Genomic DNA, 25,200 nt, shown 5'->3' with positions numbered 1-25,200 from the left:
AGACACAGAGACACGGAGACACGGAGACACGGAGACACGGAGACACAGGGACACGGAGACACAGAGACACAGAGACACGGAGACACGGAGACACGGAGACACAGGGACACGGAGACACAGAGACACAGAGACACAGAGACACTTAGACACAGAGACACAGGGACACAGAGACACAGAGACACAGACACGGAGACACAGGGACACAGAGACACAGGGACACAGAGACACAGGGACACAGGGACACAGAGACACAGGGACACAGAGACACAGAGACACAGAGACACAGGGACACAGAGACACAGAGTCACAGTCACAGAGACACAGAGACACAGGGACACAGAGACACAGGGACACGGAGACACAGGGACACAGAGACACAGAGACACAGGGACACAGAGACACAGGGACACGGAGACACAGAGACACAGGGACACAGAGACACAGGGACACAGAGACACAGAGACACAGGGACACAGAGACACAGAGTCACAGTCACAGAGACACAGGGACACAGAGACACAGGGACACGGAGACACAGAGACACAGGGACACAGAGACACAGGGACACAGAGACACAGAGACACAGAGACACAGGGACACAGAGACACAGAGTCACAGTCACAGAGACACAGGGACACAGAGACACAGGGACACAGAGACACAGGGACACAGAGACACAGAGACACAGGGACACAGAGACACAGAGTCACAGTCACAGAGACACAGGGACACAGAGACACAGGGACACAGGGACACGGAGACACGGAGACACGGAGACACGGACACAGAGACACAGAGACACAGAGACACAGAGACACAGACACGGAGACACGGAGACACTTAGACACAGAGACACAGAGACACAGGGACACAGAGACACAGAGACACAGACACGGAGACACGGAGACACAGAGACACGAGACACAGAGACACAGACACGGAGACACGGAGACACAGAGACACAGGGACACGGAGACACAGAGACACAGGGACACAGAGACACAGAGACACAGAGACACAGAGACACAGAGTCACAGTCACAGAGACACGGAGACACGGAGACACAGGGACACAGGGACACGGAGACACAGGGACACAGGGACACAGAGACACAGAGACACAGGGACACGGAGACACAGGGACACAGAGACACGGAGACACAGGGACACGGAGACACGGAGACACAGGGACACGGAAACACGGAGACACTGGGACACGGAGACACGGAGACACAGGGACACAGGGACACAGGGACACAGAGACACAGAGACACAGACACAGAGACACAGAGACACGGAGACGGGGTCACAGATCTATCTATCTATCTATCTATCTATCTATCTATCTATCTATCTATCTATCTATCTGTCTGTCTGTCTGTCTGTCTGTCTGTCTGTCTGCCTATCTGTCTGTCTATCTATCTGTCTATCTGTCTAGCTGTCTATAAGAAAATATCTGCAGATGCTGGTACAAATCGAAGGTATTTATTCACAAAATGCTGGAGTAACTCAGCAGGTCAGGCAGCATCTCGGGAGAGAAGGAATGGGTGACGTTTCGGGTCGAGACTCTTCTTCAGACTGATGTCGGGGGTGGGACAAAGGAAGGATATAGGTGGAGACAGGAAGATAGAGGGAGATCTGGGAAGGGGGAGGGGAAGAGAGGGACAGAGGAACTATCTAAAGTTGGAGAAGTCAACGTTCATACCGCTGGGCTGCAAGCTGCCCAGGCGAAATATGAGGTGCTGTTCCTCCAATTTCCGGTGGGCCTCACTATGGCACTGGAGGAGGCCCATGACAGAAAGGTCAGACTGGGAATGGGAGGGGGAGTTGAAGTGCTCAGCCACCGGGAGATCAGTTTGCTCAATGCGGACCGAGCGCAGGTGTTGAGCGAAGCGATCGGCGAGCCTGCGTTTGGTTTCGCCGATGTAAATAAGTTGACATCTGGAGCAGCGGATACAGTAGATGAGGTTGGAGTAAGTGCAGGTGAACCTCTGTCTCACCTCGAAAGACTGTTTGGGTCCTTGGATGGAGTTGAGGGGGGAGGTAAAGGGACAGGTGTTGCATCTACTGCGGTTGCAGGGGAAAGTGCCCGGGGTTGGGGTGGTTTGGGTAGGAAGGGACGAGTGGACCAGGGAGTTACGGAGGGAATGGTCTCTGCGGAACGCAGAGAGGGGAGGGGATGGGAAGATGTGGCCAGTGGTGGGGTCCCGTTGTAGGTGACGGAAATGTTGGTGGATGATTTGTTGGATCCGCTGGCTGGTGGGATGGAAGGTGAGAACGAGGGGGATTCTGTCCTTGTTGCGAGTGGGGGGAGGGGGAGCAAGAGCGGAGCTGCGGGATGTAGAAGAGACCCTAGTGAGAGCCTCATCTATAATGGAGGAGGGGAAGCCCCGTTTCCTGAAGAACGAGGACATCTCTGATGCCCTAGTGTGAAACACCTCATCCCGGGCGCAGATGCGGCGTAGACGGAGGAATTGGGAGTAGGGGTAGACTTTTTGCAGGAGACCGGGTGGGAAGAAGTGTAGTCCAGATAGCTGTGGGAGTCGGTGGGTTTATAGTAAATGTCCGTCACTAGTCTGTCTCCTGTGATGGAGATGGTGAGGTCAAGAAACGGGAGGGAGATGTTGGAGATAGTCCAGGTATATTTAAGGGCAGGATGGAAATTGGAAGTGAAGTGTATGAAGTCAGTGAGTTCTGCATGGGTGCAAGAGGTAGCACCAATGCAGTCGTCGATGTAGCAGAGGTAGAGTTCGGGGATGGGGCCAGTGTACGTCCGGAACAGGGATTGTTCGACGTACCCGACAAAGAGGCAGGCGTAGCTAGGGCCCATGCGAGTGCCCATAGCTACGCCTCTGGTTTGGAGGAAGTGGGAGGAGTTGTTGAGGGTAAGAACCAGCTCTGCTAGGCGGAGGAGAGTGTTAGTGGATGGAGATGGGCTGGTTCTACGGTCGAGGAAGAAACGGAGGGCTTCAAGACCATCCTTGTGGGGGATGGAAGTGTAGAGTGACTGGACATCCATGGTAAAGATGAGGGAGTGGGGGCCTGGAAACTGGAAGTTATCGAGGAGACGGAGAGCGTGTGAGGTGTCTTGGACGTAGGTGGGGAGGGATTTGATCAGGGGGGATAGGATGGAGTTGAGGTAGGTGGAGATAAGTTCGGTGGGACATGAACAGGCAGAAACAATGGGTCTGCCGGGACAGTTCTGTTTATGGATTTTAGGTAGGAGGTAAAATTGGGCCGTGCGGGGCTGGGGAACGATAAATTTGGAGGCATTAGAGGGTAGATCGCCGGAAATGGTGAGGTCCGTGATGGTGCTATCTCTCTGTCTATCTGTCTATCTGTCTCTCTGTCTATCTCTCTATCTCTCTGTCTATCTCTCTATCTCTCTGTCTATCTGTCTCTCTGTCTATCTGTCTATCTCTCTGTCTCTCTGTCTATCTGTCTATCTCTCTGTCTATCTGTCTATCTGGCTACCTGTGTATCTGTCTACCCGTCTATCTCTCTGTCTCTCTGTCTACCTGTCTCTCTGTCTCTCTGTCTATCTGTCCACCTGTCTATCTGTCTCTCTGTCTACCTGTCTACCTGTCTATCTGTCTCTCTGTCTCTCTGTCCACCTGTCTATCTGTCTCTGTCTACATGTCTTCCTGTCTATCTGTCTACCTGTCTCTCTGTCTATCTGTCTACCTGTCTACCTGTCTCTCTGTCTCTCTGTCTGTCTCTCTGTCTCTCTGTCTACCTGTCTATCTGTCTACCTGTCTATCTGTCTATCGACCGACCCGTGCACCCACCCAGCCTATATATAATCATATTCTCACATCCTCTAGGTCACGCTTGCAACTGTTTTTCCTCGAGGGTTTGGCATGTCACACGCACACACATCGACAGGCAGCTCTTAATCAATGATCTGCACAGCATGGAAACGGGCCATTCTGCCCACCTTGCCCATGCTGACCAAGTTGGCATACTGGACTAGTCCCATTTGCCTGCATTTGGCCCATATCCTTCCTTTTGCATATATCTGTCCATCCGGGCAATTATATCACCTTCTATAGCTTCCTCTGGCCTATCATTTCACATAGATAGGTCACGGTGGCGCAGCGGTAGAGTTGCTGCCTTACAGCGAATGCAGCGCCGGAGACCCGGGTTCCATCCCCACTACGGGTGCTGTCTGTACGGAGTTTGTACGTTCTCCCCGTGACCTGCGTGGGTTTTCTCCGAGACCTTCGGTTTCCTCCCACACTCCAAAGACGTGCAGGTTTGTAGGTTAATTGGCTTGGTAAATGTAAACATTGTCCCTAGTGGGTGTAGGATAGTGTTAATGTGCGGGGATCGCTGGTCGGTGTGGACCCGGTGGCCAAAGGGCCTGTTTCCGCGCTGTATCGCTAAACTAAACTACTGACTACCCTCTGAGTGTAAAGATTGTTCCTGAGGTCGCTCTTAAATCTCTCCCCTCTCACCTTATACCAGACATGTCCAAAGTCCGGCCCGGGGGCCAATCGCGGCCCGAGGTCAGATTTTTTACGGCCCGCAGCTTCCGTCTTAAAATGTATTATTTATGGCCCGCCAGCACTGTCTAACAGAATGAAGGTAGGGGGAGGGGGGGAGGGGAGGGGGGAGGGGAGGGGAGAGGGGAGAGGGCGACTACACCTCCCGGCGGTCAGCGCTGCCTGACCTTCCCCCCCCCCCCCCGCCCCGAGCGGGAGAGGCGATGGCGACGGCGACTACACTTCCCGGCGGCGGGGTTGAGGGCATGCGGGGGGGACGGGACGGGACGGGAGAGCAGTAGCTGAGCTCCCCTCACCCCGCACGCTCATTGACAGGCGTTCCCGTCAGTCGGGCGGGTGCCGCATCCCCCACCACCCCCAGCGGGAGAGGCGATGGCGACTACATCTCCCGGCGGTCAGCGCTGCCCGACCTGAGGAATGTCAGACGCGAGGTCCGGGGGGGGGGGGGGCGCATTGGGTTAAAGGTCCGGGGGGGTTAACAGACAACATCTAATTTCCCATGATAAGTTACCTAATTCATTTCCATTGGCCCTTGGGTATTTTCACATTATCAAATCTGGCCCTCTTTGAAAAAAGTTTGGACACCACTGCCTTATACCTATGCTCTCTAGTTTTAGAATCCCCAACCCTGGGAAAGACAGTGCATTCACCCTATCTATTCCTCTCGTGATATTATACACCTCTATAAGATCATCCCTCATCCTTCTGCGCTCCAAGCAATCACTTCTGAGCCTGCCCAACCTCTCCCTGTGGCTCAGGCCCTTGAGTCCTGGCAACATCCTCAAGAACCCAAATACTCTTGAGTCTTGACAACAGTCTTTGCGCTTCATTCTTGACCCTTGACTTCTATCTCATCCATTGAGTTGGTACACAAGTACCTAAGTTCTAGGAGCAGAATTAGGCCATTCGGCCCATCAGGTCTACTCCGCCATTCAATCACGGCTGATCTATCTTTCCCTCTGAACCCCATTCTCCTGCCTTCACCCCATAACCCCTGACACCTGCACTAATCGGGAATCTATCGATCTCCGCCTTAAAAATATCCATTGCCTTGGCCTCCACAGCCTTCTGTGGCAATGAATTCCACAGATTCACCACCCTCTGACTAAAGAAATTCCTCCTCATCTCCTTTCGAAAGGTATGCCCTTTAATTCTGAATCTATGGCCTCTAGTCCTAGACTCTCCCACTAGTGGAAACATCCTCTCCACATCCACCCTATCCAAGCCTTCCTTACTACCGATTTGACTTTGAGTCATAGTCGTACAGCGATACAGTGTGGAAACAGGCCCTTCATAGAGTCACAGAGTGATACAGTGTGGAAACAAGCCCATCATAGAGTCATAGAGTGATACAGTGTGGAAACAGGCCCTTCGGCCCAACTCGCCCTCACCGGCCAACAATGTCCCAGCTACCCTAGTCCCATTTGCCTGCGCTTGGTCCATATCCCCCCAAACTTGTCCTATCCATGTACCTGTCCAACTGTTTCTTAAACAATGGGATAGTCCCAGCCACAACTACCTCCTCTGGCAGCTTGTTCCATACACCCACCACCCTCTGTGTGAAAAAGTCACCCCTCAGATTCCTATTAAATCTTTTCCCCTTCACCTTGAACCTATGTCCTCTGGTCCTCGATTCCCCTACTCTGGGTAAGAGACTCTATGCATCGAACCGATCTTGCAAATGAACTTTGTGGGAGTGCTGCGCCACCACTCCCAAGTCCCTTTGATGGAGTAGCTGGTTTGTGCGTTGTGCCCGTATGTTGGTGCGTGCGTGCGTGCGTTGTGCCCGTGTGTTGGTGCGTGCGTGCGTGCGTTGTGCCCGTGTGTTGGTGCGTGTGTGCGTGCGTTGTGCCCGTGTGTTGGTGCGTGCGTGCGTTGTGCCCGTGTGTTGGTGCGTGTGTGCGTGCGTTGTGCCCGTGTGTTGGTGCGTGTGTGCGTGCGTTGTGCCCGTGTGTTGGTGCGTGCGTGCGTTGTGCCCGTGTGTTGGTGCGTGTGTGCGTGCGTTGTGCCCGTGTGTTGGCCCGTGTGTGCGTGCGTTGTGCCCGTGTGTTGGTGCGTGCGTGCGTTGTGCCCGTGTGTTGGTGCGTGTGTGCGTGCGTTGTGCCCGTGTGTTGGTGCGTGCGTGCGTGCGTTGTGCCCGTGTGTTGGTGCGTGTGTGCGTGCGTTGTGCCCGTGTGTTGGTGCGTGCGTGCGTTGTGCCCGTGTGTTGGTGCGTGTGTGCGTGCGTTGTGCCCGTGTGTTGGTGCGTGTGTGCGTGCGTTGTGCCCGTGTGTTGGTGCGTGCGTGCGTTGTGCCCGTGTGTTGGTGCGTGTGTGCGTGCGTTGTGCCCGTGTGTTGGCCCGTGTGTGCGTGCGTTGTGCCCGTGTGTTGGTGCGTGCGTGCGTTGTGCCCGTGTGTTGGTGCGTGCGTGCGTGCGTTGTGCCCGTGTGTTGGTGCGTGCGTGCGTACGTGCGTGCGTGTGTTGCTGATGGTGTCGTGTAGCAGTGTGTGTGGGCGAGCGTTGTGGAGAGTTGGAGCTGCTAACCTGCCTCTCCCTCACCCTGTACAGAGTGAGTACTCCAGCGACACCGAGAGTGAAGACAACTTCCTCATGCTCCCACCCAAGGACCACCTGGGCCTCAGCGTCTTCTCCATGCTCTGCTGCTTCTGGCCCCTGGGCATCGCTGCCTTCTACCTATCACACGAGGTAGGTCCCAGCCCCACCATCACCAGGGTGGCCAACTATCGCACTCTTGTATTCACTGGAGTTTAGAAGGATCAGAGGGGATCTTATAGAGACGTATAAAATTATAAAAGGACTGGACAAGCTAGATGCAGGAAAAATGTTCCCAATGTTGGAGGAGTCCAGAACCAGGGGCCACAGTCTAAGAATAAAGGGGAGGCCATTTAAAACTGAGGTGTGAAGGAACTTTTTCACCCAGAGAGTTGTGAATTTGTGGAATTCTCTGCCACAGAAGGCAGTGGAGGCCAAATCACTGGATGAATTTAAGAGAGAGTTAGATAGAGCTCTAGGGGCTAGTGGAATCAAGGGATATGGGGAGAAGGCAGGCACGGGTTACTGATTGTGGCTCGAAGGGCCGAATGGCTTCCCCCTGCACCTCTTTTCTATGTCACCGCCCCGCACCCCACGTGACCTCACCCAGCCAGTGGCCACGTGCTCCCGCTCCACCAATGGTGCCCGCCCGGGCTGGGAGGCGGGTTACTACGCAACCTCCGTTAGGCGGCGCCCGGGCCTCCGGGACTACACTGTCCAAGCCTACAGTGTCCAGGCCTACACTGTCCAGGCTTACACTGTCCGGGCCAACAGTGTCCGGGCCTACAGTGTCCGGCCTACAGTGTCCGGGCCTACATTGTTCGGGCCTACATTGTTCGGGCCTACAATGTCCGGGCCTACAGTGTCCGACCCTATAGTGTCCGGGACTACAGTGTCCGGGCCTAGAGTGTCCAGGCCTACAGTGTTCGGGCCTACACTGTCCGGGCTTACACTGTCCGGGCCTACAGTGTCCGGGCCTACAGTGTCCGGGCCTACAGTGTCCGGGCCTACAGTGTCCGGGCCTAGAGTGTCCGGGCCTAGAGTGTCCGGGCCTACAGTGTCAGGGCCTACAGTGTCCGGGCCTACAGTGTCCGGGCCTACAGTGTCCAGGCCTACATTGTTCGGGCCTATATTGTTCGGGCCTACAGTGTCAGGGCCTACAGTGTCCGGGCCTACACTGTCCGGGCTTACACTGTCCGGGCCTACAGTGTCCGGGCCTACAGTGTCCGGGCCTACAGTGTCCGGGCCTACAGTGTCCGGGCCTACATTGTTTGGGCCTATATTGTTCGGGCCTACAGTGTCCGGGCCTACAGTGTCCGGGCCTACATTGTTCGGGCCTATATTGTTCGGGCCTACAGTGTCCGGGCCTACAGTATCAGGGTCTACAGTGTCTGGGCCTAGAGTGTCCGGGACTACAGTGTCCGGGCCTACCGTGTCCGGGCCTAGAGTGTCCGGGCCTAGAGTGTCCGGGACTACAGTGTCCGGGCCTACAGTGTCCAGGCCTAGAGTGTCCGGGCCTACAGTGTCCGGGCCTACAGTGTCCGGGCCTACAGTGTCCGGGCCTACAGTGTCCGGGCCTAGAGTGTCCGGGCCTACACTGTCCAGGCATAATACGGGACAAGGGCGGTCCCGCACGGGACAAACCAATTTAGCCCAAAATACGGGACAGTTGGCAACCCTACGATCACCACACCACACCCACCATTGACCACACTGACCCACACTGACCACACTGAGATCCACACCCATCATGGACCAGACTGACCACCACTGACCACATTGACCCACACTGACCACATTGACCCACACTGACCACACTGACCACCACACCCATCATTGACCCACACTGACCACATTAACCCACAGTGACCACACTGACCCCCACACTGACCCACAATGACCACACTGACCCACACTTGTTGTACTTCGTGGTCCGGTACCTGTTGTACCTTTGTTGAGACTCTGGATGGACCACAAGTACATGTGTGTAAAAGGTTACGATGCTGGCTGTTTATCCGTGGCCACCTGGAACCAGAGTGGCCACCTAATCACATCATTACCTTATATACACATTACTACACAGGCAAACAAAGTAATCCTTGTGATACAACAAAGTAGTCCCTACAATATCACAACATCCCCCTTGTCTTATATAAAATCTTTGTTTTGTCTACTTTTATTTGCTTGGGTTTTTCCTTTATCTTTCTAGGGCTAAAATATATTTATTAAACACAACTAAAACACAATCGCTTTTTTCACTTTCATGGCGGTCACTCACTCCGTGTGGTCACTCACTCTGGGTGGTCACTCACTCTGGGTGGTCACTCCTCAGCAGGTGGTCACTCACTCCATGTGGTCACTCATCTCCGGGTGGTCACTCCACAGATATATACATATATATACCAGAGCATCAAATGCAATACATTAAGCTTTCAGTACACACAGATCATTACACAGATAATTAACACAAAATATTCATTTTGTTCCATATCTTCCCCTCAAGAAGACTTGCTGTGTAGATCAAACGTAGTGTAGTCTCTAGATGCTCCACCATCATGATTTGGCTGGCACTGCTGGGCTCCCACTGTTGGGCTGACACGGTTGGGCTGACACTGCTGGGCTCCCAGCTGCTGTAACCGCGGTGCTACCCGGCCCCGCCCACGGGTGCTCCCGCCGCTGCCGCTCACAGTCGACACACGCTGCCGCTGCCTCGGGCCCAGGGCCGTCCCAACTCTCCGGTCGTCGCGCCTGGGTGAGTATACAGTGCCTCGGCCTTACCGGCCGCCACACCTCCACGTGTGGTCGGTCCCTCCGGTCGCCGCACACACCGCCCTCAGCAGCTTGCAGCGTCATGTCGGACACTCGGCGCTGACTACTGAGCAGGTCATTATACCTACATATACTGGCCCTGTCGGGTTGCACTCCTAGTGTCCCGTACCGAGCTGGAAACTTTTTTTTGTTTCCCTTTAGGGCTCTGGTTTTTTTGGATTTTTTTTTAACCTTTTCTGCTTGGGCATGTTTCATTACCTTCCTCGGCGAAGCACCAAACCGCTGCCACCATGTTGTACTTTGTGGTCCGTTACCTGTTGTACCTTTAGTGACTCTGGACGGACCACAAGTACACGTGTATAAAAGGTTACAATGCTGGAGCTCAACTCCAGGCTGTTTATTCGTGGCCACCTGGAACCAGAGTGGCCACCTAATCACATCATTACCTTATATACATGTTACTACACAGGCGAACAAAGTAGTCCTTGTGTTACAATAAAGTAGTCCCTACAATATCACAACAACACTGACCCACACTGACCCACACTGACCCCCCCCCCACACTGACCCACACTGACCCCCCCACACTGACCCACACTGACCCCCCCACACTGACCCACACTGACCCCCCCACACTGACCCACACTGACCCCCCCACACTGACCCCCCCACACTGACCCACACTGACCCCCCCACACTGACCCACACTGAACCCCCCACACTGACCCACACTGACCCACACTGACCCCCCACACTGACCCCCCACACTAACCCACACTGACCCACACTGACCCCCCCACACTGACCCACACTGACCCCCCCCACACTGACCCACACTGACCCCCCCACACTGACCCACACTGACCCCCCCACACTGACCCACACTGACCCCCACACTGACCCACACTGACCCCCCCCACACTGACCCCCCCCACACTGACCGACCCACACTGACCCACACTGACCCCCCCACACTGACCCACACTGACCCCCCCCACACTGACCCCACCCACACTGACCCACACTAACCCCCCCACACTGACCCACACTGACCCCCCCACACTGACCCACACTGACCCACACTGACCCCCCCACACTGACCCCCCCACACTAACCCACACTGACCCACACTGACCCACCCACACTGACCCCCCACACTGACCCACACTGACCCACCCACACTGACCACACTGACCACACTGACCCACCCACACTGTCCCCCCACACTGACCACACTGACCCCCACACACTGACCCCCCCACACTGACCACACTGACCCCCCCACACTGACCACACTGACCATACCCACACTGACCAACACTGACAAACACTGACCCACACTGACCCCCCCACACTGACCCCCCCACACTGACCCACACTGACCCCCCCACACTGACCCACACTGACCCCCCCACACACTGACCCACACTGACCCACACTGACCCCCCACACTGACCCCCCCACACTGACCCCCCCCCACACTGACCCCCCACACTGACCGCCCCACACTGACCCCCCCACACTGACCCCCCCACACTGACCCTCCCACACTGACCCACACTGACCACACTGACCCACTCTGACCCACACTGACCACACTGACCCCCCCCCCACACTGACCCCCCCACACTGACCCACACTGACCCCCCCCACACCGACCCCCCCACACTGACCCCCCCCACACTGACCGCCCCCCATACTGACCCGCACTGACCCACACTGGCCCCCCCACACTGACACACACTGACCCCCCCACACTGACCCACACTGACCCCCCCACACTGACCCCCCCACACTGACCCACACTGACCCCCCCACACTGACCCACACTGACCCCCCCCACACTGACCCACACTGACCCCCCCACACTGACCCCCCCCACACTGACCCCCCCACACTGACCCCCCCCCACACTGACCCACACTGACCCCCCACACTGACCTACACTGACCCCCCCACACTGACCCACACTGACCCCCCCACACTGACCCACATTGACCACACTGACCCACACTGACCCACACTGACCCCCCCCCACACTGACCCACATTGACCCCCCACACTGACCCACACTGACCCCTCCCACACTGACCACACTGACCCACATTGACCACACTGACCCACACTGAACCCCCCCACACTGACCCACACCAATCCCACCGACCCCTCACTGACCCCCCCCACGACCCCGTACCGTCCTGGCACTGACGCCACACCGACCCCACACTGACTCTACCAACTCTGCACTGACCCCACTGACCAGTGACCTTATCTAGTAATGGTTTCAGGTTTGTTATTGGTACCGAGGTACAGTGAAAAGCTTTGTTGTACACGCTATCCTAACAGATCAAGTAATACCGTACATAAATACCTGACATACAAGTCAAACTAAAGTACAACAGGTGGACCCAAGGTGAAGATGCAGGAGGTTTACAAGAATGATCCCAGGAATGAGTGGGTTAACCTATGATGAGCGTTTGCCGGCACTGGGCCTGTACTCGCTGGAGTTTAGAAGGATGAGGGGGGACCTCATTGAAATATACGGAATAGTGGGCGGCCTGGATAGAGTGGATGTGGAGAGGATGTTTCCACTAGTGGGAGAGTCTAGGACTAGAGGTCACAGCCTCAGAATTAAAGGACGTTCTTTTAGGAAGGAGATGAGAAATTTCTTTAATCAGAGGGTGGTGAATCTGTGGAACTCATTGCCACAGGCGGCTGTGGAGGCCAAGTCAGTGGATATTTTTAAGGCAGAGATAGATAGATTGTTGATTAGTGCGGGTGTCAGGGGTTATGGGGAGAAGGCAGGAGAATGGGGTTAGGAGGGAGAGATAGATCAGCCATGATTGAATGGCGGAGTAGACCTGATGGGCCGAATGGCCTCATTCTGCTCCTATCCCTTATGCCCTTTAATAGGAAGGGAGTGGGACACTGGGCAGCCACAAAGCATGGAGGATGTACGATGCTGGCCAGGGTCTGAGCTGTGCCTGGAACCTGTCTGAAGAAGGGTCTCGACCCAAAACATCACCCATTCCTTCTCTCCAGAGATGCTGCCTGTCATAGAAACATAGACAATAGGCGCAGGAGGAGGCCATTCGGCCCTTCGAGCCATCTGATCATCCACAATCAGTAATCCGTGCCTGCCTTCTCCCCATATCCCTTGATTCCACTAGCCCCGAGAGCTCTATCGAACTCTCTTTTAAATTCATCCAGTGAATTGGCCTCCACTGCCCTCTGTGGCAGAGAATTCCACAAATTCACAACTCTCTGGGTGAAAAGGTTTTTTCTCACCTCAGTTTTAAATGTCCTCCCCTTTATTCTTAGACTGTGTCCCCTGGTTCTGGACTCCCCCAACATTGGGAACATTGGGAACATTTTTCCTGTCCCGCTGAGTTACTCCAGCACTTTGTGTCTAGGTGATACCTGTTGTTGCCCTTTCTACCTTCAGTTTTAAATCCAATCATCGCATCTCTTTCAAAAATCAGAATCTGCCAAAACATTCACTCTGAACAACTGGCTCTCGTTCTCTAAAAGCCTCTTGCCTATTGCTATCACATCTGCCTCCACCACCATCCCTGGCAGCGTGTTCCATGCCCCACCACACTGTGTAAAACACAACCCCTGCACATCTCCCTTCAGCTCTGCCCTTCTCACCTTACAGCTGTGCCCTCTATCATTTGGCACTTCCACACAGGGAGACAGGTTCTGACTGTCTACCCTATCTGAGGCTCTCATCATTTTAGATAGTTCCATTGGTGCCACCAGCAGTAACTGCCCCTCGCCAACAGTCCGTCTGTCCTTTCTTAGTTCAGTTTGTCACCTTCCCCTAGCTAACAATGATCCATTCTACATTTTCCTTGAGCTGCATCCCCTTTTGATGTCTCGTTTTCACACCTCACCCTTCCTTATCTCTGTGTCTCCCTCTCCCTCGACTCTCAGTCTGAAGAAGGTCTAATGTCTGTCAATCAAGCATGCAGGTACAGCAGGCAGTGAAGAAAGCCAATGGCAGGTTGGCCTTCATGACAAGAGGAGTTGAGTATAGGAGCAAAGAGCTCCTTCTGCAGTTGTACAGGGCCCTGGTGAGACCACACCTGGAGTACTGTGTGCAGTTTTGGTCTCCAAATTTGAGGAAGAATATTCTTGCTATTGAGGGCGTGCAGCGTAGGTTCACTAGGTTAATTCCCGGAATGGCGGGACTGTCATATGTTGAAAAAATGGAGCGACTAGGCTTGTATACACTGGAATTTAGAAGGATGAGAGGAGATCTTATTTAAATACTAGACCAAGTGGACCCGTTGGGCCCAAACCTCTCCTGCATTGGTGCAGCACCCTCTCCTCCCCCCCTCCTCCCCCCTCCCCTCCCCCCTCCCTCCCCCTCCCCCACCCTCCCCATCCCCTCCACCCCCGTTTCCGCGCTGTAGAATCTAAATCAACAAAAAAAATCTAAAATAAGGGGTAGGCCATTTAGATCGGAGATGAGGAAAAACATTTTCACCCAGAGAGTTGCCTCAGAAGACTGGGAGCCGATTCTCTGGATGCTTTCAAGAGAGAGTTAGATAGAGCTCTTAAAGATAGCGGAGTCAAGGGATATGGGGAGAAGGCAGGAACGGGGTACTGATTGTCTGAAGAAGGGTCTCGACCCAAAACGTCGCCCATTCCTTCTCTCCTGAGATGCTGCCTGACCTGCTGAGTTACTCCAGCATTTTGTGAATAAATACCTTCGATTTGTACCAGCATCTGCAGTTATTTTCTTATACTGATTGTGGATGATCAGCCATGATCACATTGAATGGCGGTGCTGGCTCGGAGGGCCGAATGGCCTTCTCCTGCACCTATTGTCTATTGTCTATTGAAGGGTCTTGACCCGAAACGTCGCCCATTCCTTTTCTCCAGAAATGCTGCCTGACCCGTTGAGTGACTCCAGCATTTTGTGTCTGTCCTCGATACAGGCCAGCACCTGCAGTTGCTGCCGACACTTCATGCTTTGTGCTTTCGATGCTATTCTTACAGCAAGGGGCTCCCAGGATGTGTTTGCAGAGCAGGGGCAGAGCAGTGGCTGGGGAAGGCTGCCCAGCACTGACTGTGTGGGAGGACGAGTGTGTGGGCGACATGCAGACAGTCAGCAGATGCTCATTACAGATAATCACCTTGGGCTGCAGTCAAACACACACAGAGTGAAGGAATGAGAGCCTTTGTCAATGTTTAACAGCTCCACATACCACATGCTGCCGTGACACGAGGAACTGCAGGCACTGGTTCACAAACAAAAATACAATGTGCTGGAGGAACTCTTCCCAGGTTTCCAGAACACTTCACGGCCTTGTGCAGGAAGGAACTGCAGGTGCTGCTTTAAACCGAAGATAGACTCAAAATGGTGGAGTAACTCAGCGGGTCAGGCAGCATCTGTGGAGAACATGGATAGGTGACGTTTCACAGAGTGCTGGAGTAACACAGCGGGTCAGGCAGCATCTCGAGAAGGAAATGGGTGATGATTCGGGTCGAGTCCCTTCTTCAGTGTCTCTTTGGGAATTGCCAGGATTCTGACGTTGGCTTCATAAGCAGGCCTCCGACATTGACACGTGTGATCACTCCTGTGTGACAGATCCTGGTGAGCACACACAAACCTGCACAATGCAGTCTGCTCCACAGCTGATTGTAGGCTGGGGGAATCTCCTGCCCTCCTATCCTCATTGCAAGAGGTGTTTTATTCTGACTACGGTTGCCAACTGTCCCGTATTAGCCAGGACATCCCGTATATTGGGCTAAATTGGTTTGTCCCATACGGGACCGCCAACGTCCTGTATTAGGCCCGGGGGGACACTGTAGGCCCGGACACTGTAGGCCCAAACACTGTATGCCCGGGAGACGCTATAAGCCCGGACCGACACTGCAGGCCGGGACACTGCAGGCCGGGACACTGCAGGGCCGGCCACTGTAGGCCTGGACACTGTAGGCCTGGACACTGCAGGCCGGGACACTGCAGGCCGGGACACTGCAGGGCCAGCCACTGTAGGCCCGGACACTGTAGGGCCGGCCACTGTAGGGCTGGCCACTGTAGGCCTGGACACTGCAGGGCCGGCCACTGTAGGCCTGGACACTGTAGGCCCAGACACTGCAGGCCGGGACACTGCAGGGCCAGCCACTGTAGGCCCGGACACTGTAGGGCCGGCCACTGTAGGCTCGGACACTGTAGACCCGGCCACTGTAGGTCCGGACAATGTAGGCCCCGGGCGGCCGCCATTGGTGGAGCGGGAGCACGTGGCCACTGGCTGGGTGAGATAACGTGGGGCGCGGGGCGGTGACGTCACCTTGTCCCTTATTTGGGAGTGAGATAGTTGGCAACCCCTAGTTCTGGCCGACCTTTCACTATCCACAGAGGCTGTGCTCATCCTTTCCAGCCAGGCTGCCTCATCTTCTCGCAGGTTTTGACCATCGTTCAACTACAAAAGGTGCAGAGAGGATGATGCCAGGACTCGAGGGTCGGAACTGGAGGGAGAAGGGGCACCATACACTAAACTCAGAGATTTCTTACATAGCGAAGACAGTTGTCAAAAATTCAACTTGATCGATTGGCCAGGTGGGCTGAGGAATGGTTGATGGAGTTTAATGCAGATATTGTGTGCAGTTTTGGTCTCCTAATTTGAGGAAGGACATCCTTGCTATTGAGGCAGTGCAGCGTAGGTTCACGAGATTAATCCCCGGGATGGCGGGACTGTCATATGAGGAAAGATTGGAAAGACTGGGCTTCTATTCACTGGAGTTTAGAAGGATGAGAGGGGATCTTATAGAAACGTATAAAATTATAAAAGGACTGGACAAGCTAGATGCAGGAAAAATGTTCCCAATGTTGGGGGAGTCCAGAACCAGGGGTCACAGTCTAAGAATAAAGGGGAGACCATTTAAAACTGAGATGAGAAAAAACTTTTTCACCCAGAGAGTTGTGAATTTGTGGAATTCTCTGCCACAGAGGGCAGTGGAGGCCAATTCACTGGATGAATTTAAAAGAGAGTTAGATAGAGCTCTAGGGGCTAGTGGAATCAAAGGATATGGGGAGAAGGCAGGCACGGGTTACTGATTGTGGATGATCAGCCATGATCACAATGAATGTCGGTGCTGGCTCGAAGGGCCGAATGGCCTCCTGCTGCACCTATTTTCTATGTTTCTATGTAAGTGTAAGATGTTGTATTTTGGGAAGTTGAACCTGAACAAGTTATGGGGAGTGTTGCAGAGCAGAGGGATCTAGGAGTGCTGGTACATAGTTCGTTGATAGTGGTGTCACAGGTATATACAGGGCAGTCAAGAAGGTTTTCAGCACATTGGCCTTCATCAGTCAAGGTATTGAGTTCCCTGACTGATGAAGGTCATTAATATGGAAAGGGTGCAGAGAAGATTTACGAGGATGCTGCCACTTCTTCCCTGTGGCTATCAAACTGTACAGCTCCTCCCCCTTCTGGTGTGGGGTAGACTGAGACCAAGACTGATTCCCCTCCCCCCTCTCCAATCTTTGCACACCCCCAATCCTTTCCACTGGTCACTTTAATTTCATGTTTCATGTATCTTGTGTTTTATGACTATTGGCAGATCAATTTGCCTCCTGGGACACGTTAGAGGCAGGAAACATGTTCCCAATGTTGGGGGAGTCCAGAACAAGGGGCCACAGTTTAAGAATAAGGGGTAGGCCATTTAGAACTGAGATGAGGAAAAACATTTTCAGTCAGAGAGTTGTGAATCTGTGGAATTCTCTGCCTCAGAAGGCAGTGGAGGCCAATTCTCTGAATGCATTCAAGAGAGAGCTAGATAGAGCTCTTAATGATAGCGGAGTCAGGGGGTATGGGGAGAAGGCAGGAACGGGGTACTGGTTGAGAATGATCAGCCATGATCACATTGAATGGCGGTGCTGGCTCGAAGGGCCGAATGGCTTCCTCCTGCACCTATTGTCTATTGTCTATTGACAAGTAAAGTTTTATCGAACCGAATCGTATTGTGTCGTTCCCCATGTCTAACCCTGCAGCCAAGGAGATTGTGGGCCGAAGGGCCTGTTCCCGTGCTGGACTGATCCACACGGTTTCCCCTCGGTCGAGTCTTGGCTGAAGATGTTGAATGTGGACACTGTGACATCCCATCTCTCCACTCATTGCTCTGGTGGGCAAAGTCAAAGTGATCCAGCACATAAATGTAGATGTCAGTCCACAACTCCTCCATCATCAGGGAAACAAATCAAATGCCTTGGGAAAAGACTCCAATCACTTAAATGCGCACTACTTCATTATCTGCTGCATTACTTATACGCCTGTTGCCTGGTTACAGACACGGTTGCTAAGTACCCCTCCACATTTCATCGCTGTGAAGAGTTGGTGTGTGTTTAGTTTAGTTTAGAGATACAGCGCGGAAACAGGCCCTTTCGGTCCACCGGGTCCGCGCCGACCAGCGATCCCCGCACACTAACACTATCCTACACCCACTAGGGACAATTTTTACATTTACCAAGCCAATTAACCTACAACCCTGCACGTTTTTGGAGTGTGGGAGGAAACCGAAGATCTCGGAGAAAACCCACGCAGGTCACGGGGAGAACGTACAAACTCCGTACAGACAGCACCTGTAGTGGGGATGGAACCCGGGTCTCCGGCGCTGCATTCGCTGTAAGGCAGCAACTCTACCGCTGCGCCACCGTGCTGCCAGGACTCGAGGGTCTGAGCTATACAGCAGAGGTTGGGCAGGCGAGGACTGCATTCCTTACAGCTCAGGAGGATGAGGGGTGATCATAAGGGGTGTATAACATCATGATGGGAATAGATAGGTGGATCTACAAAGTCTTTTACCCAGAGTAACGGAATCAAGACCCAGAGGAAATAGGTTTAAGGTGAGAGGGGAAAGGTTTAATAGGAACATGAGGGGCAACACTTACTCACAGAGGGTGCTGTGTATGGAACGAGCTGCCAGAGGAGGTAATTGAGACAGGTATTAAAACAACATTTAAAAGACTCCAGGTACATGGAGAGGAAAGGTTTAGAAGGATATAAGCCAAACGTGAGTAGATGTGACTAGTGTAGATGGGGTGTGTTGGCCGGTGTGGACGAGTTGGGCCGAAGGGCCTGTTTCCCTGCTGGATGACTCTCTGACTTCAAGATGGGCCGAGTGTCCTTACAGACGTTCTAACATCCCGCTCCTTAACAGCATCTAATATCAGCAGCTGCCTGTGATCATTGTTTGGCCCGGGTTAACCAGGCCCAGCGCAGCCTGGGAAACAATCAGTGAGTGGCTTTCACTGCTCGCCAAGGAAGTGCTTTCTCAGGACCAGAAAGGTATCGTAGTGAAGTAGGCATTCAGCAGGCTTGCCTTCAGAAGCCAAGGCACTGAGTACACCAGTTGGCATGTGGATACAAGCAACTGCAGATGCTGGTTTACAAAACAAGACACAAAGTGCTGGAGTAACTCAGCGGGTCGGGCAGCATCTGTGGAGAACATGGATAGGTGACGTTTCACAGAGTGCTGGAGTAACTCAGCGGGTCGGGCAGCATCTGTGGAGAACATGGATAGGTGACGTTTCACAGAGTGCTGGAGTAACTCAGCGGGTCAGGCAGCATCTGTGGTGAACATGGATAGGTGATGTTTCAGGTCAGGATCCTGAGACTCTTATTGTACAAGACTTGGAATGTCATGTTGGATAGGGTAGACATTCAGAACCTTTTTTCCAGGGTGCAAAATGTCCAACACTAGAGGGCACAGCTAGAAGGTGAGAGGTGGGAAGTGTAATGGAGATGTGTGGGTCGTGAGACGCACTGCCAGGGGTGGTGGAGTGGGCAGACGAGTTGCCCAGCTTTCTTCTCCCCCCTACAATCAGTCAGAAGAAGGATCTTGACCCAAAACGTCACAATCCATGTTTACCAGAGATGCCGCCTGACCCGCTGAGTTATAGAGTCATTAAGTGATACAGTGTGGAAACAGGCCCTTCGGCCCAACTTGCCCACACTGGCCAACATGTTCCAGCTACCCTAGTCCCACCTGCCTGCACTTGGTCCTGATCCCTCCAAACCTGTCCTATCCATGTACCTATATAACTATTTCTTAAATGATGGGATAGTCCCAGCCTCAACTACCTCCTCTGGCAGCTTGTTCCATACACCCACCACCCTCTGTGTGAAAAAGTTACCCCTCAGATTCCAATTAAATCTTTTCCCCTTCACCTTAAACCTATGTCCTCTGGTCCTCAATTCATCTACTCTGGGCAAGAGACTCTGTGCATCTACCCGATCTATTCCTCCATGAGATTTTGTACACCTCTATTAGATCTCCCCTCATCCTTCTGCGCTCCAAGGAATAGAGACCCAGCCTACTCAACCTCTCCCTGTAGCTCAGGCATTATGGTCCTGGCAACTTCCTCGTAAATCTTCTCTGAACCCTTTCCAGCTTGATAACATCTTTCCTATAACACGGTGCCCAGAACTGAACACAATACTCTAAATGTGGCCTCACCAACGTCTTATACAACTGCAACATGACCTCCCAACTTCTATACTCAATACTCTGACTGATGAAGGCCAAAGTGCCATGAGCCTTTTTGACCACCCTATGTACCTGCGACTCGACCTTCAAGGAACCATGCACCTGTACTCCTAGATCCCTCTGCTCTACAACACTTCCCAGAGCCCTACCATTCACTGTGTAGGTCCTGCCCACGTTAGACCTGCCAAAATGCAACAGCTCACATTCCTCTGTGTTAAATTCCATCAACCATCTGGCCAATCGATCCAGATCCTGCTGCAATCGTTCACAACCATCTTCACTATTTTCAAAACCGCCCACTTTTGTATCATCAGCAAACGTGCTAATCTTGCTCTGTATGTTCTCATCCAAATCATTGATGTAGATGACAAACAGTAACGGGTCCAGCACTGAACCCTGAGGCACACCACTAGTCACAGGCCTCCAGTCTGAGAAGCAACCTTCCACCATCACCCTCTGCTTCCTTCCATGGAGCCAATTTTCTACCCAGCACTTTGTCCTTTCGTATATTAAGCGGCATCTGCAGTTCCTTGTGTTTACACTAGTACCTGTATTTGACTTGATTGTATTTATGTGTAGTAATATCTGATCTGATTGAATAGCATGCAAAACAAAGTACACCTGACCATAATAAACCAAAGCCTGGTGAGGGCCATGGTTAAAGTGAACACTCACAGTCTTTTTCCTGGGGTGGAGGATTCTAAAACTAGAGGGTACAAGCTTAAGGTGGGAGGGACGAGATTTAAGACAGACCTCAGGGCTAACTATTTCACTCAAGGGTGGTCACGGTGGCGCAGCGGTAGAGTTGCTGCCTTACAGCGAATGCAGCGCCGGAGACCCGGGTTCCATCCCCACTACGGGTGCTGTCTGTACGGAGTTTGTACGTTCTCCCCATGACCTGCGTGGGTTTTCTCCGAGACCTTCGGTTTCCTCTCTCACTCCAAAGACATTAATTGGCTTGGTAAATGTAAAAAATGACCCTAGTGGGTGTAGGATAGTGTTAGTGTGCAGGGATCGCTGGTCGGCGCGGACCCGGTGGGCCGAAGGGCCTGTTTCCGCACTGTATCTCTAAACTAAACCAAACTAAACTAAACTAAACTAAACTAAAGAGGGGCAAAGAGAAAGACACAGAGTGCAGAATATAGTTCTCAGCATTGTAGCGCATCAGTTCCAGAGACAAAGTCCAATGTCCACAATGGGGTAGAGGTGAATCGGACAGTACCTGAGCTGATGGAAGGACCATTCAGAAGCCTGATAGACTTAGAAACATAGAAACGTAGAAAATAGGTGCAGGAGGAGGCCACTCGGCCTTCAAGCCAGCACCGCCATTCATTGTGATCATGGCTGATCGTCCACAATCAGTAACCCGTGCCTGCCTTCTCCCCATATCCCTTGATTCCACTAGCCCCTAGAGCTCTATCTAACTCTCTCTTAAATTTATCCAGTGAATTGGCCTCCACTGCCCTCTGTGGCAGAGAATTCCACAAATTCACAACTCTCTGGGTGAAAAAGTTTTTTCTCACCTCAGTTTTAAATGGCCTCCCCTTTATTCTTAGACTGTGGCCCCTGGTTCTGGAGCCCCCCAACATTGGGAACATTTTTCCTGCGTCGATCTTGTCCAGTCCTTTTATAATTTTATACGTAAAATGATAAAATGATCAGAGTCTGACAGCAGAGGGAGAGAAGCTGTCCCTGAGTGTGGTGGAGTGTGTGGGAGGAGTGTGTGGGGGGAGTGTGTGGGGGGAGTGTGTGGGGGGAGTGTGTGGGGGGGGAGTGTGTGGGGGGAGTGTGTGGGGGGGGGAGTGTGTGGGAGGGGAGTGTGTGGGGGGAGTGTGTGGGGGGAGTTTGTGGGGGGAGTGTGTGGGGGGGGGGGTGTGGGGGGAGTGTGTGGGGGGGGAGTGTGTGTGGGGGAGTGTGTGTGGGGGGAGTGTGTGGGGGGGGGAGTGTGTGGGGGGAGTGTGTGGGGGGGGGTGTGGGGGGAGTGTGTGGGGGGGGAGTGTGTGTGGGGGAGTGTGTGTGTGGGTGTGTGGGGGGAGTGTGTGTGGGGGAGTGTGTGTGGGGGGGTGTGTGGGGGGGGTGTGTGGGGGGAGTGTGTGGGGGGGGAGTGTGTGGGGGGAGTGTGGGGGGGGGAGTGTGTGGGGGGGAGTGTGTGGGGGGGGTGTTCATGGTTGTCAGGGTGGAGGGGGTTGACGGTTGTCAGGGTGGGGGAGGGCGTGTGTGTGGGGGGGTGTTCACGGTTGTCGGGGGAGTGTGGGGGGGGTGTGTGGGGGGGAGTGTGGGGGGGGTGTGGGGGGGGGTGGGGGGGGTGTGGGGGGTGGTGTGAGGGGGGTGTGTGGGGGGGAGAGTGTGTGTGGGGGGGTGTGTGTGTGGGGGGGGGTGTTCACGGTTGTCGGGTGGAGGGGGTGTGTGTGGGGGTGTGTGTTCACGGTTGTCGGGGTGGGGGGGGGTGTGTTCACAGTTGTTGGGGTGGGGGGGGGGGTGTGTTCACGGTTGTCGGGGTGGGTGCTCAGTGACTGATGTTTCCTTTCTCCCCCCCCCCCCCCGCAGACCAACAAAGGGGTGGCGAAGGGTGACTACCACCTGGCCAGCACCAGCTCACGCCGGGCACTCTTCCTGGCCGTGCTGGCCATCACCATCGGCACCGGCATCTACGTGGGAGTGGCCGTGGCCCTCATCGCCTACCTGTCCAAGGCCAGCCACCAGTAGTGGAGGGACGGGGGAGGGGGGCCTGGGGAGGGGCACCTCATCGCCTACCTGTCCAAGGCCAGCCACCAGTAGTGGAGGGACGGGGAGGGGGGCCTGGGGAGGGGCATCTCATCGCCTACCTGTCCATGGCCAGCTACCTGTAGGGGACGCACTGGGGATGGGGTAAGGGTTGCCAACTTCCTCACTCCCAAATAAGGGACAAGGTGACGTCACCGCCCCGCGCCCCACGTGACCTCACCCAGCCAGCAGCCACGTGCTCCCGCTTCACCAATGGCGGCCGCCCGGGCCCTGAGGCAGGTTGCTACACAACCTCCATTTGGCGGCGCCTGCACTGTTCGGGCCTACAGTGTCCGGGCCTACAGTGACTGGGCCTACACTGTCCGGAACTACAGTGTCCGGGCCTACAGTGTCCGGGCCTACAGCACCCCCTGGGCCTAATATGGGACAAACCTAGTTAGCCAAAAATACGGGACCTACCTGCCCAAGGCCAGCCACCTGTGGGGAGAGGGGAAGGAGTGGTGGGGGCTATGGGCCTGCCTCTGGGCAGGGGAGGGGTTGCGAGGGGGGGGGAGTAGCGGACCGGGGGGGGGGGGAATATGGGGCCGGTGAGGAGCGTGGGAGGGCTGAGGTGATGGAGGTGATGCCTGTCCCCGGGCGGGTGGGGAGGACGGGCAGACAGGGTGCCTGGACCCGGGAGGGCGAGGGGGGGGGGTGGGAGGTGAAGACACTGTCCCTCACCATCCCTCACCCCCCACTCAGACCTACGTTGGGCGTGAACCCGCACAACAACGAGCCTGCAGGAGCAACCGTGTAGATATCTCAACTGCCCTGCCAACAATATCAACATCCAACCGTGACACAGGTTCCTCTCCAGTGGCGAGTTGTGTAGAAAAGAACTGCTGAAGAAGGGTCTCGACCCGAAATGTCACCCATCGCTTCTCTCCAGAGATGCTGCCTGACCCGCTGAGTTACTCCAGCATTTTGTGTCTTCCTTCGATTTAAACCAGCATCAGTCTGAAGAAGGGTTTCGACCCAAAACGTCACCCATCCCTTCTCTCCAGAGATGGTGCCTGACCTGCTGAGTTACTCCAGCACTCTGTGAAACGTCACCCATTCCTTCTCTCCAGAGATGCTGCCTGACCCACTGAGTTACTCCAGCATTATGTGTCTACCTTCCAGTGGTGTGTCCGTGGGCAAGGTGGTGAAGGTGGCATTTGGCACACCGGCATTCATGAGCGAGGGTGTTGAGTACAAATGTTGGGACATCATGATGCATCTGTACAAGTCGTTGGTGAGACCACGCACGCGTGGGTACTGTGTACAGTTGTGGTCACCCAGCTACAGGGGGGGTTCAACAGTTGGAGAGGGTGCAGAGATTCACCAGGATGTTACCTGGGCCTGCGGGCTTGAGCTACAGGGAGAGGGTGGATCGGCTGGGACTTTATTCTCTAGAGTGTAGGAGGCTGAGGGGTGACCTTATTGAGGTGTACAACACCAGTAGGGGCACGGATAAAGGGGACACTCAGTCTGTTCCCCAGGGTAGAGGATTCTAAAACTAGAGGACACAGGCTCAATGTGACAGGGGAGAGAATTAAGAGGGACCTCAGTGTAACTTTTTCACTCAGAGGGTAGTTCGTATTTGCAATGAGCTGCCAGAGGAAGCTGTTATAGACAATAGGTGCAGGAGGATGCCATTCAGCCCTTTGAGCCAGCACCGCCATTCACTGTGATCATGGCTGATCATCCACAATCAGTACCTCATTCCTGTCTTCTACCCAAATCCCTTGACACCGCTATCTTTATGAGCTCTATCTAGCTCTCTCTTGAAAGCATCCAGAGAATTGGCCTCCACTGCCTTCTGAGGCAGAGAATTCCACAGATTCACAACTCTCTGAGTGAAAAAGTTTTTCCTCATCTCCGTTCTAAATGGCCTACCCCTTATTCTTCAACTGTGGCCCCTGGTTCTGGACTCCCCCAACATTGGGAACATGTTTCCTGCCTCTAGCGTGTCCAATCCCTTCATAATCTTATATGTTTCAATAAGATCCGCTCTCATCCTTTTAAATTCCAGTGTATACAAGCTTAGTCGCTCCATTCTTTCAACATATGACAGTCCCGCCACCCCGGGAATTAACCTCGTGAACCTACACTGTACGCCCTCAATAGTAAGAACGTCCTTCCTCAA

At 54.0% G+C, this 25,200-nt stretch overlaps 2 protein-coding genes across 4 annotated transcripts in view; one reads left to right on the top strand and one right to left on the bottom strand.

Moving 5' to 3' along the window:
* syndig1 (synapse differentiation inducing 1) overlaps positions 1 to 23,528 on the top strand; it is a 40,117-nt gene extending 16,589 nt beyond the window's left edge. For all 3 annotated transcript variants that reach the window (XM_078405746.1, XM_078405747.1, XM_078405748.1), the window contains exons 3-4: positions 7,053 to 7,190; positions 22,857 to 23,528. In XM_078405746.1, coding sequence (XP_078261872.1) covers positions 7,053 to 7,190; positions 22,857 to 23,015 — 297 coding nt within the window. In that variant the 3' untranslated portion in view covers positions 23,016 to 23,528. The remainder of the gene's footprint in view (positions 1 to 7,052; positions 7,191 to 22,856) is intronic.
* Positions 1 to 25,200, bottom strand: part of LOC144596430 (uncharacterized) — a 336,471-nt gene that overhangs the window by 103,582 nt on the left and 207,689 nt on the right. The gene's annotated exons all lie outside the window — the stretch shown is intronic.

This window comes from Rhinoraja longicauda, chromosome 9 (assembly GCF_053455715.1).
Source record: "Rhinoraja longicauda isolate Sanriku21f chromosome 9, sRhiLon1.1, whole genome shotgun sequence".
Taxonomy (NCBI): Eukaryota; Metazoa; Chordata; class Chondrichthyes; order Rajiformes; family Arhynchobatidae; genus Rhinoraja; species Rhinoraja longicauda.
Note: the sequence above shows the minus strand (reverse complement) of the source record. Positions and strands in the feature narration are given on the sequence as shown.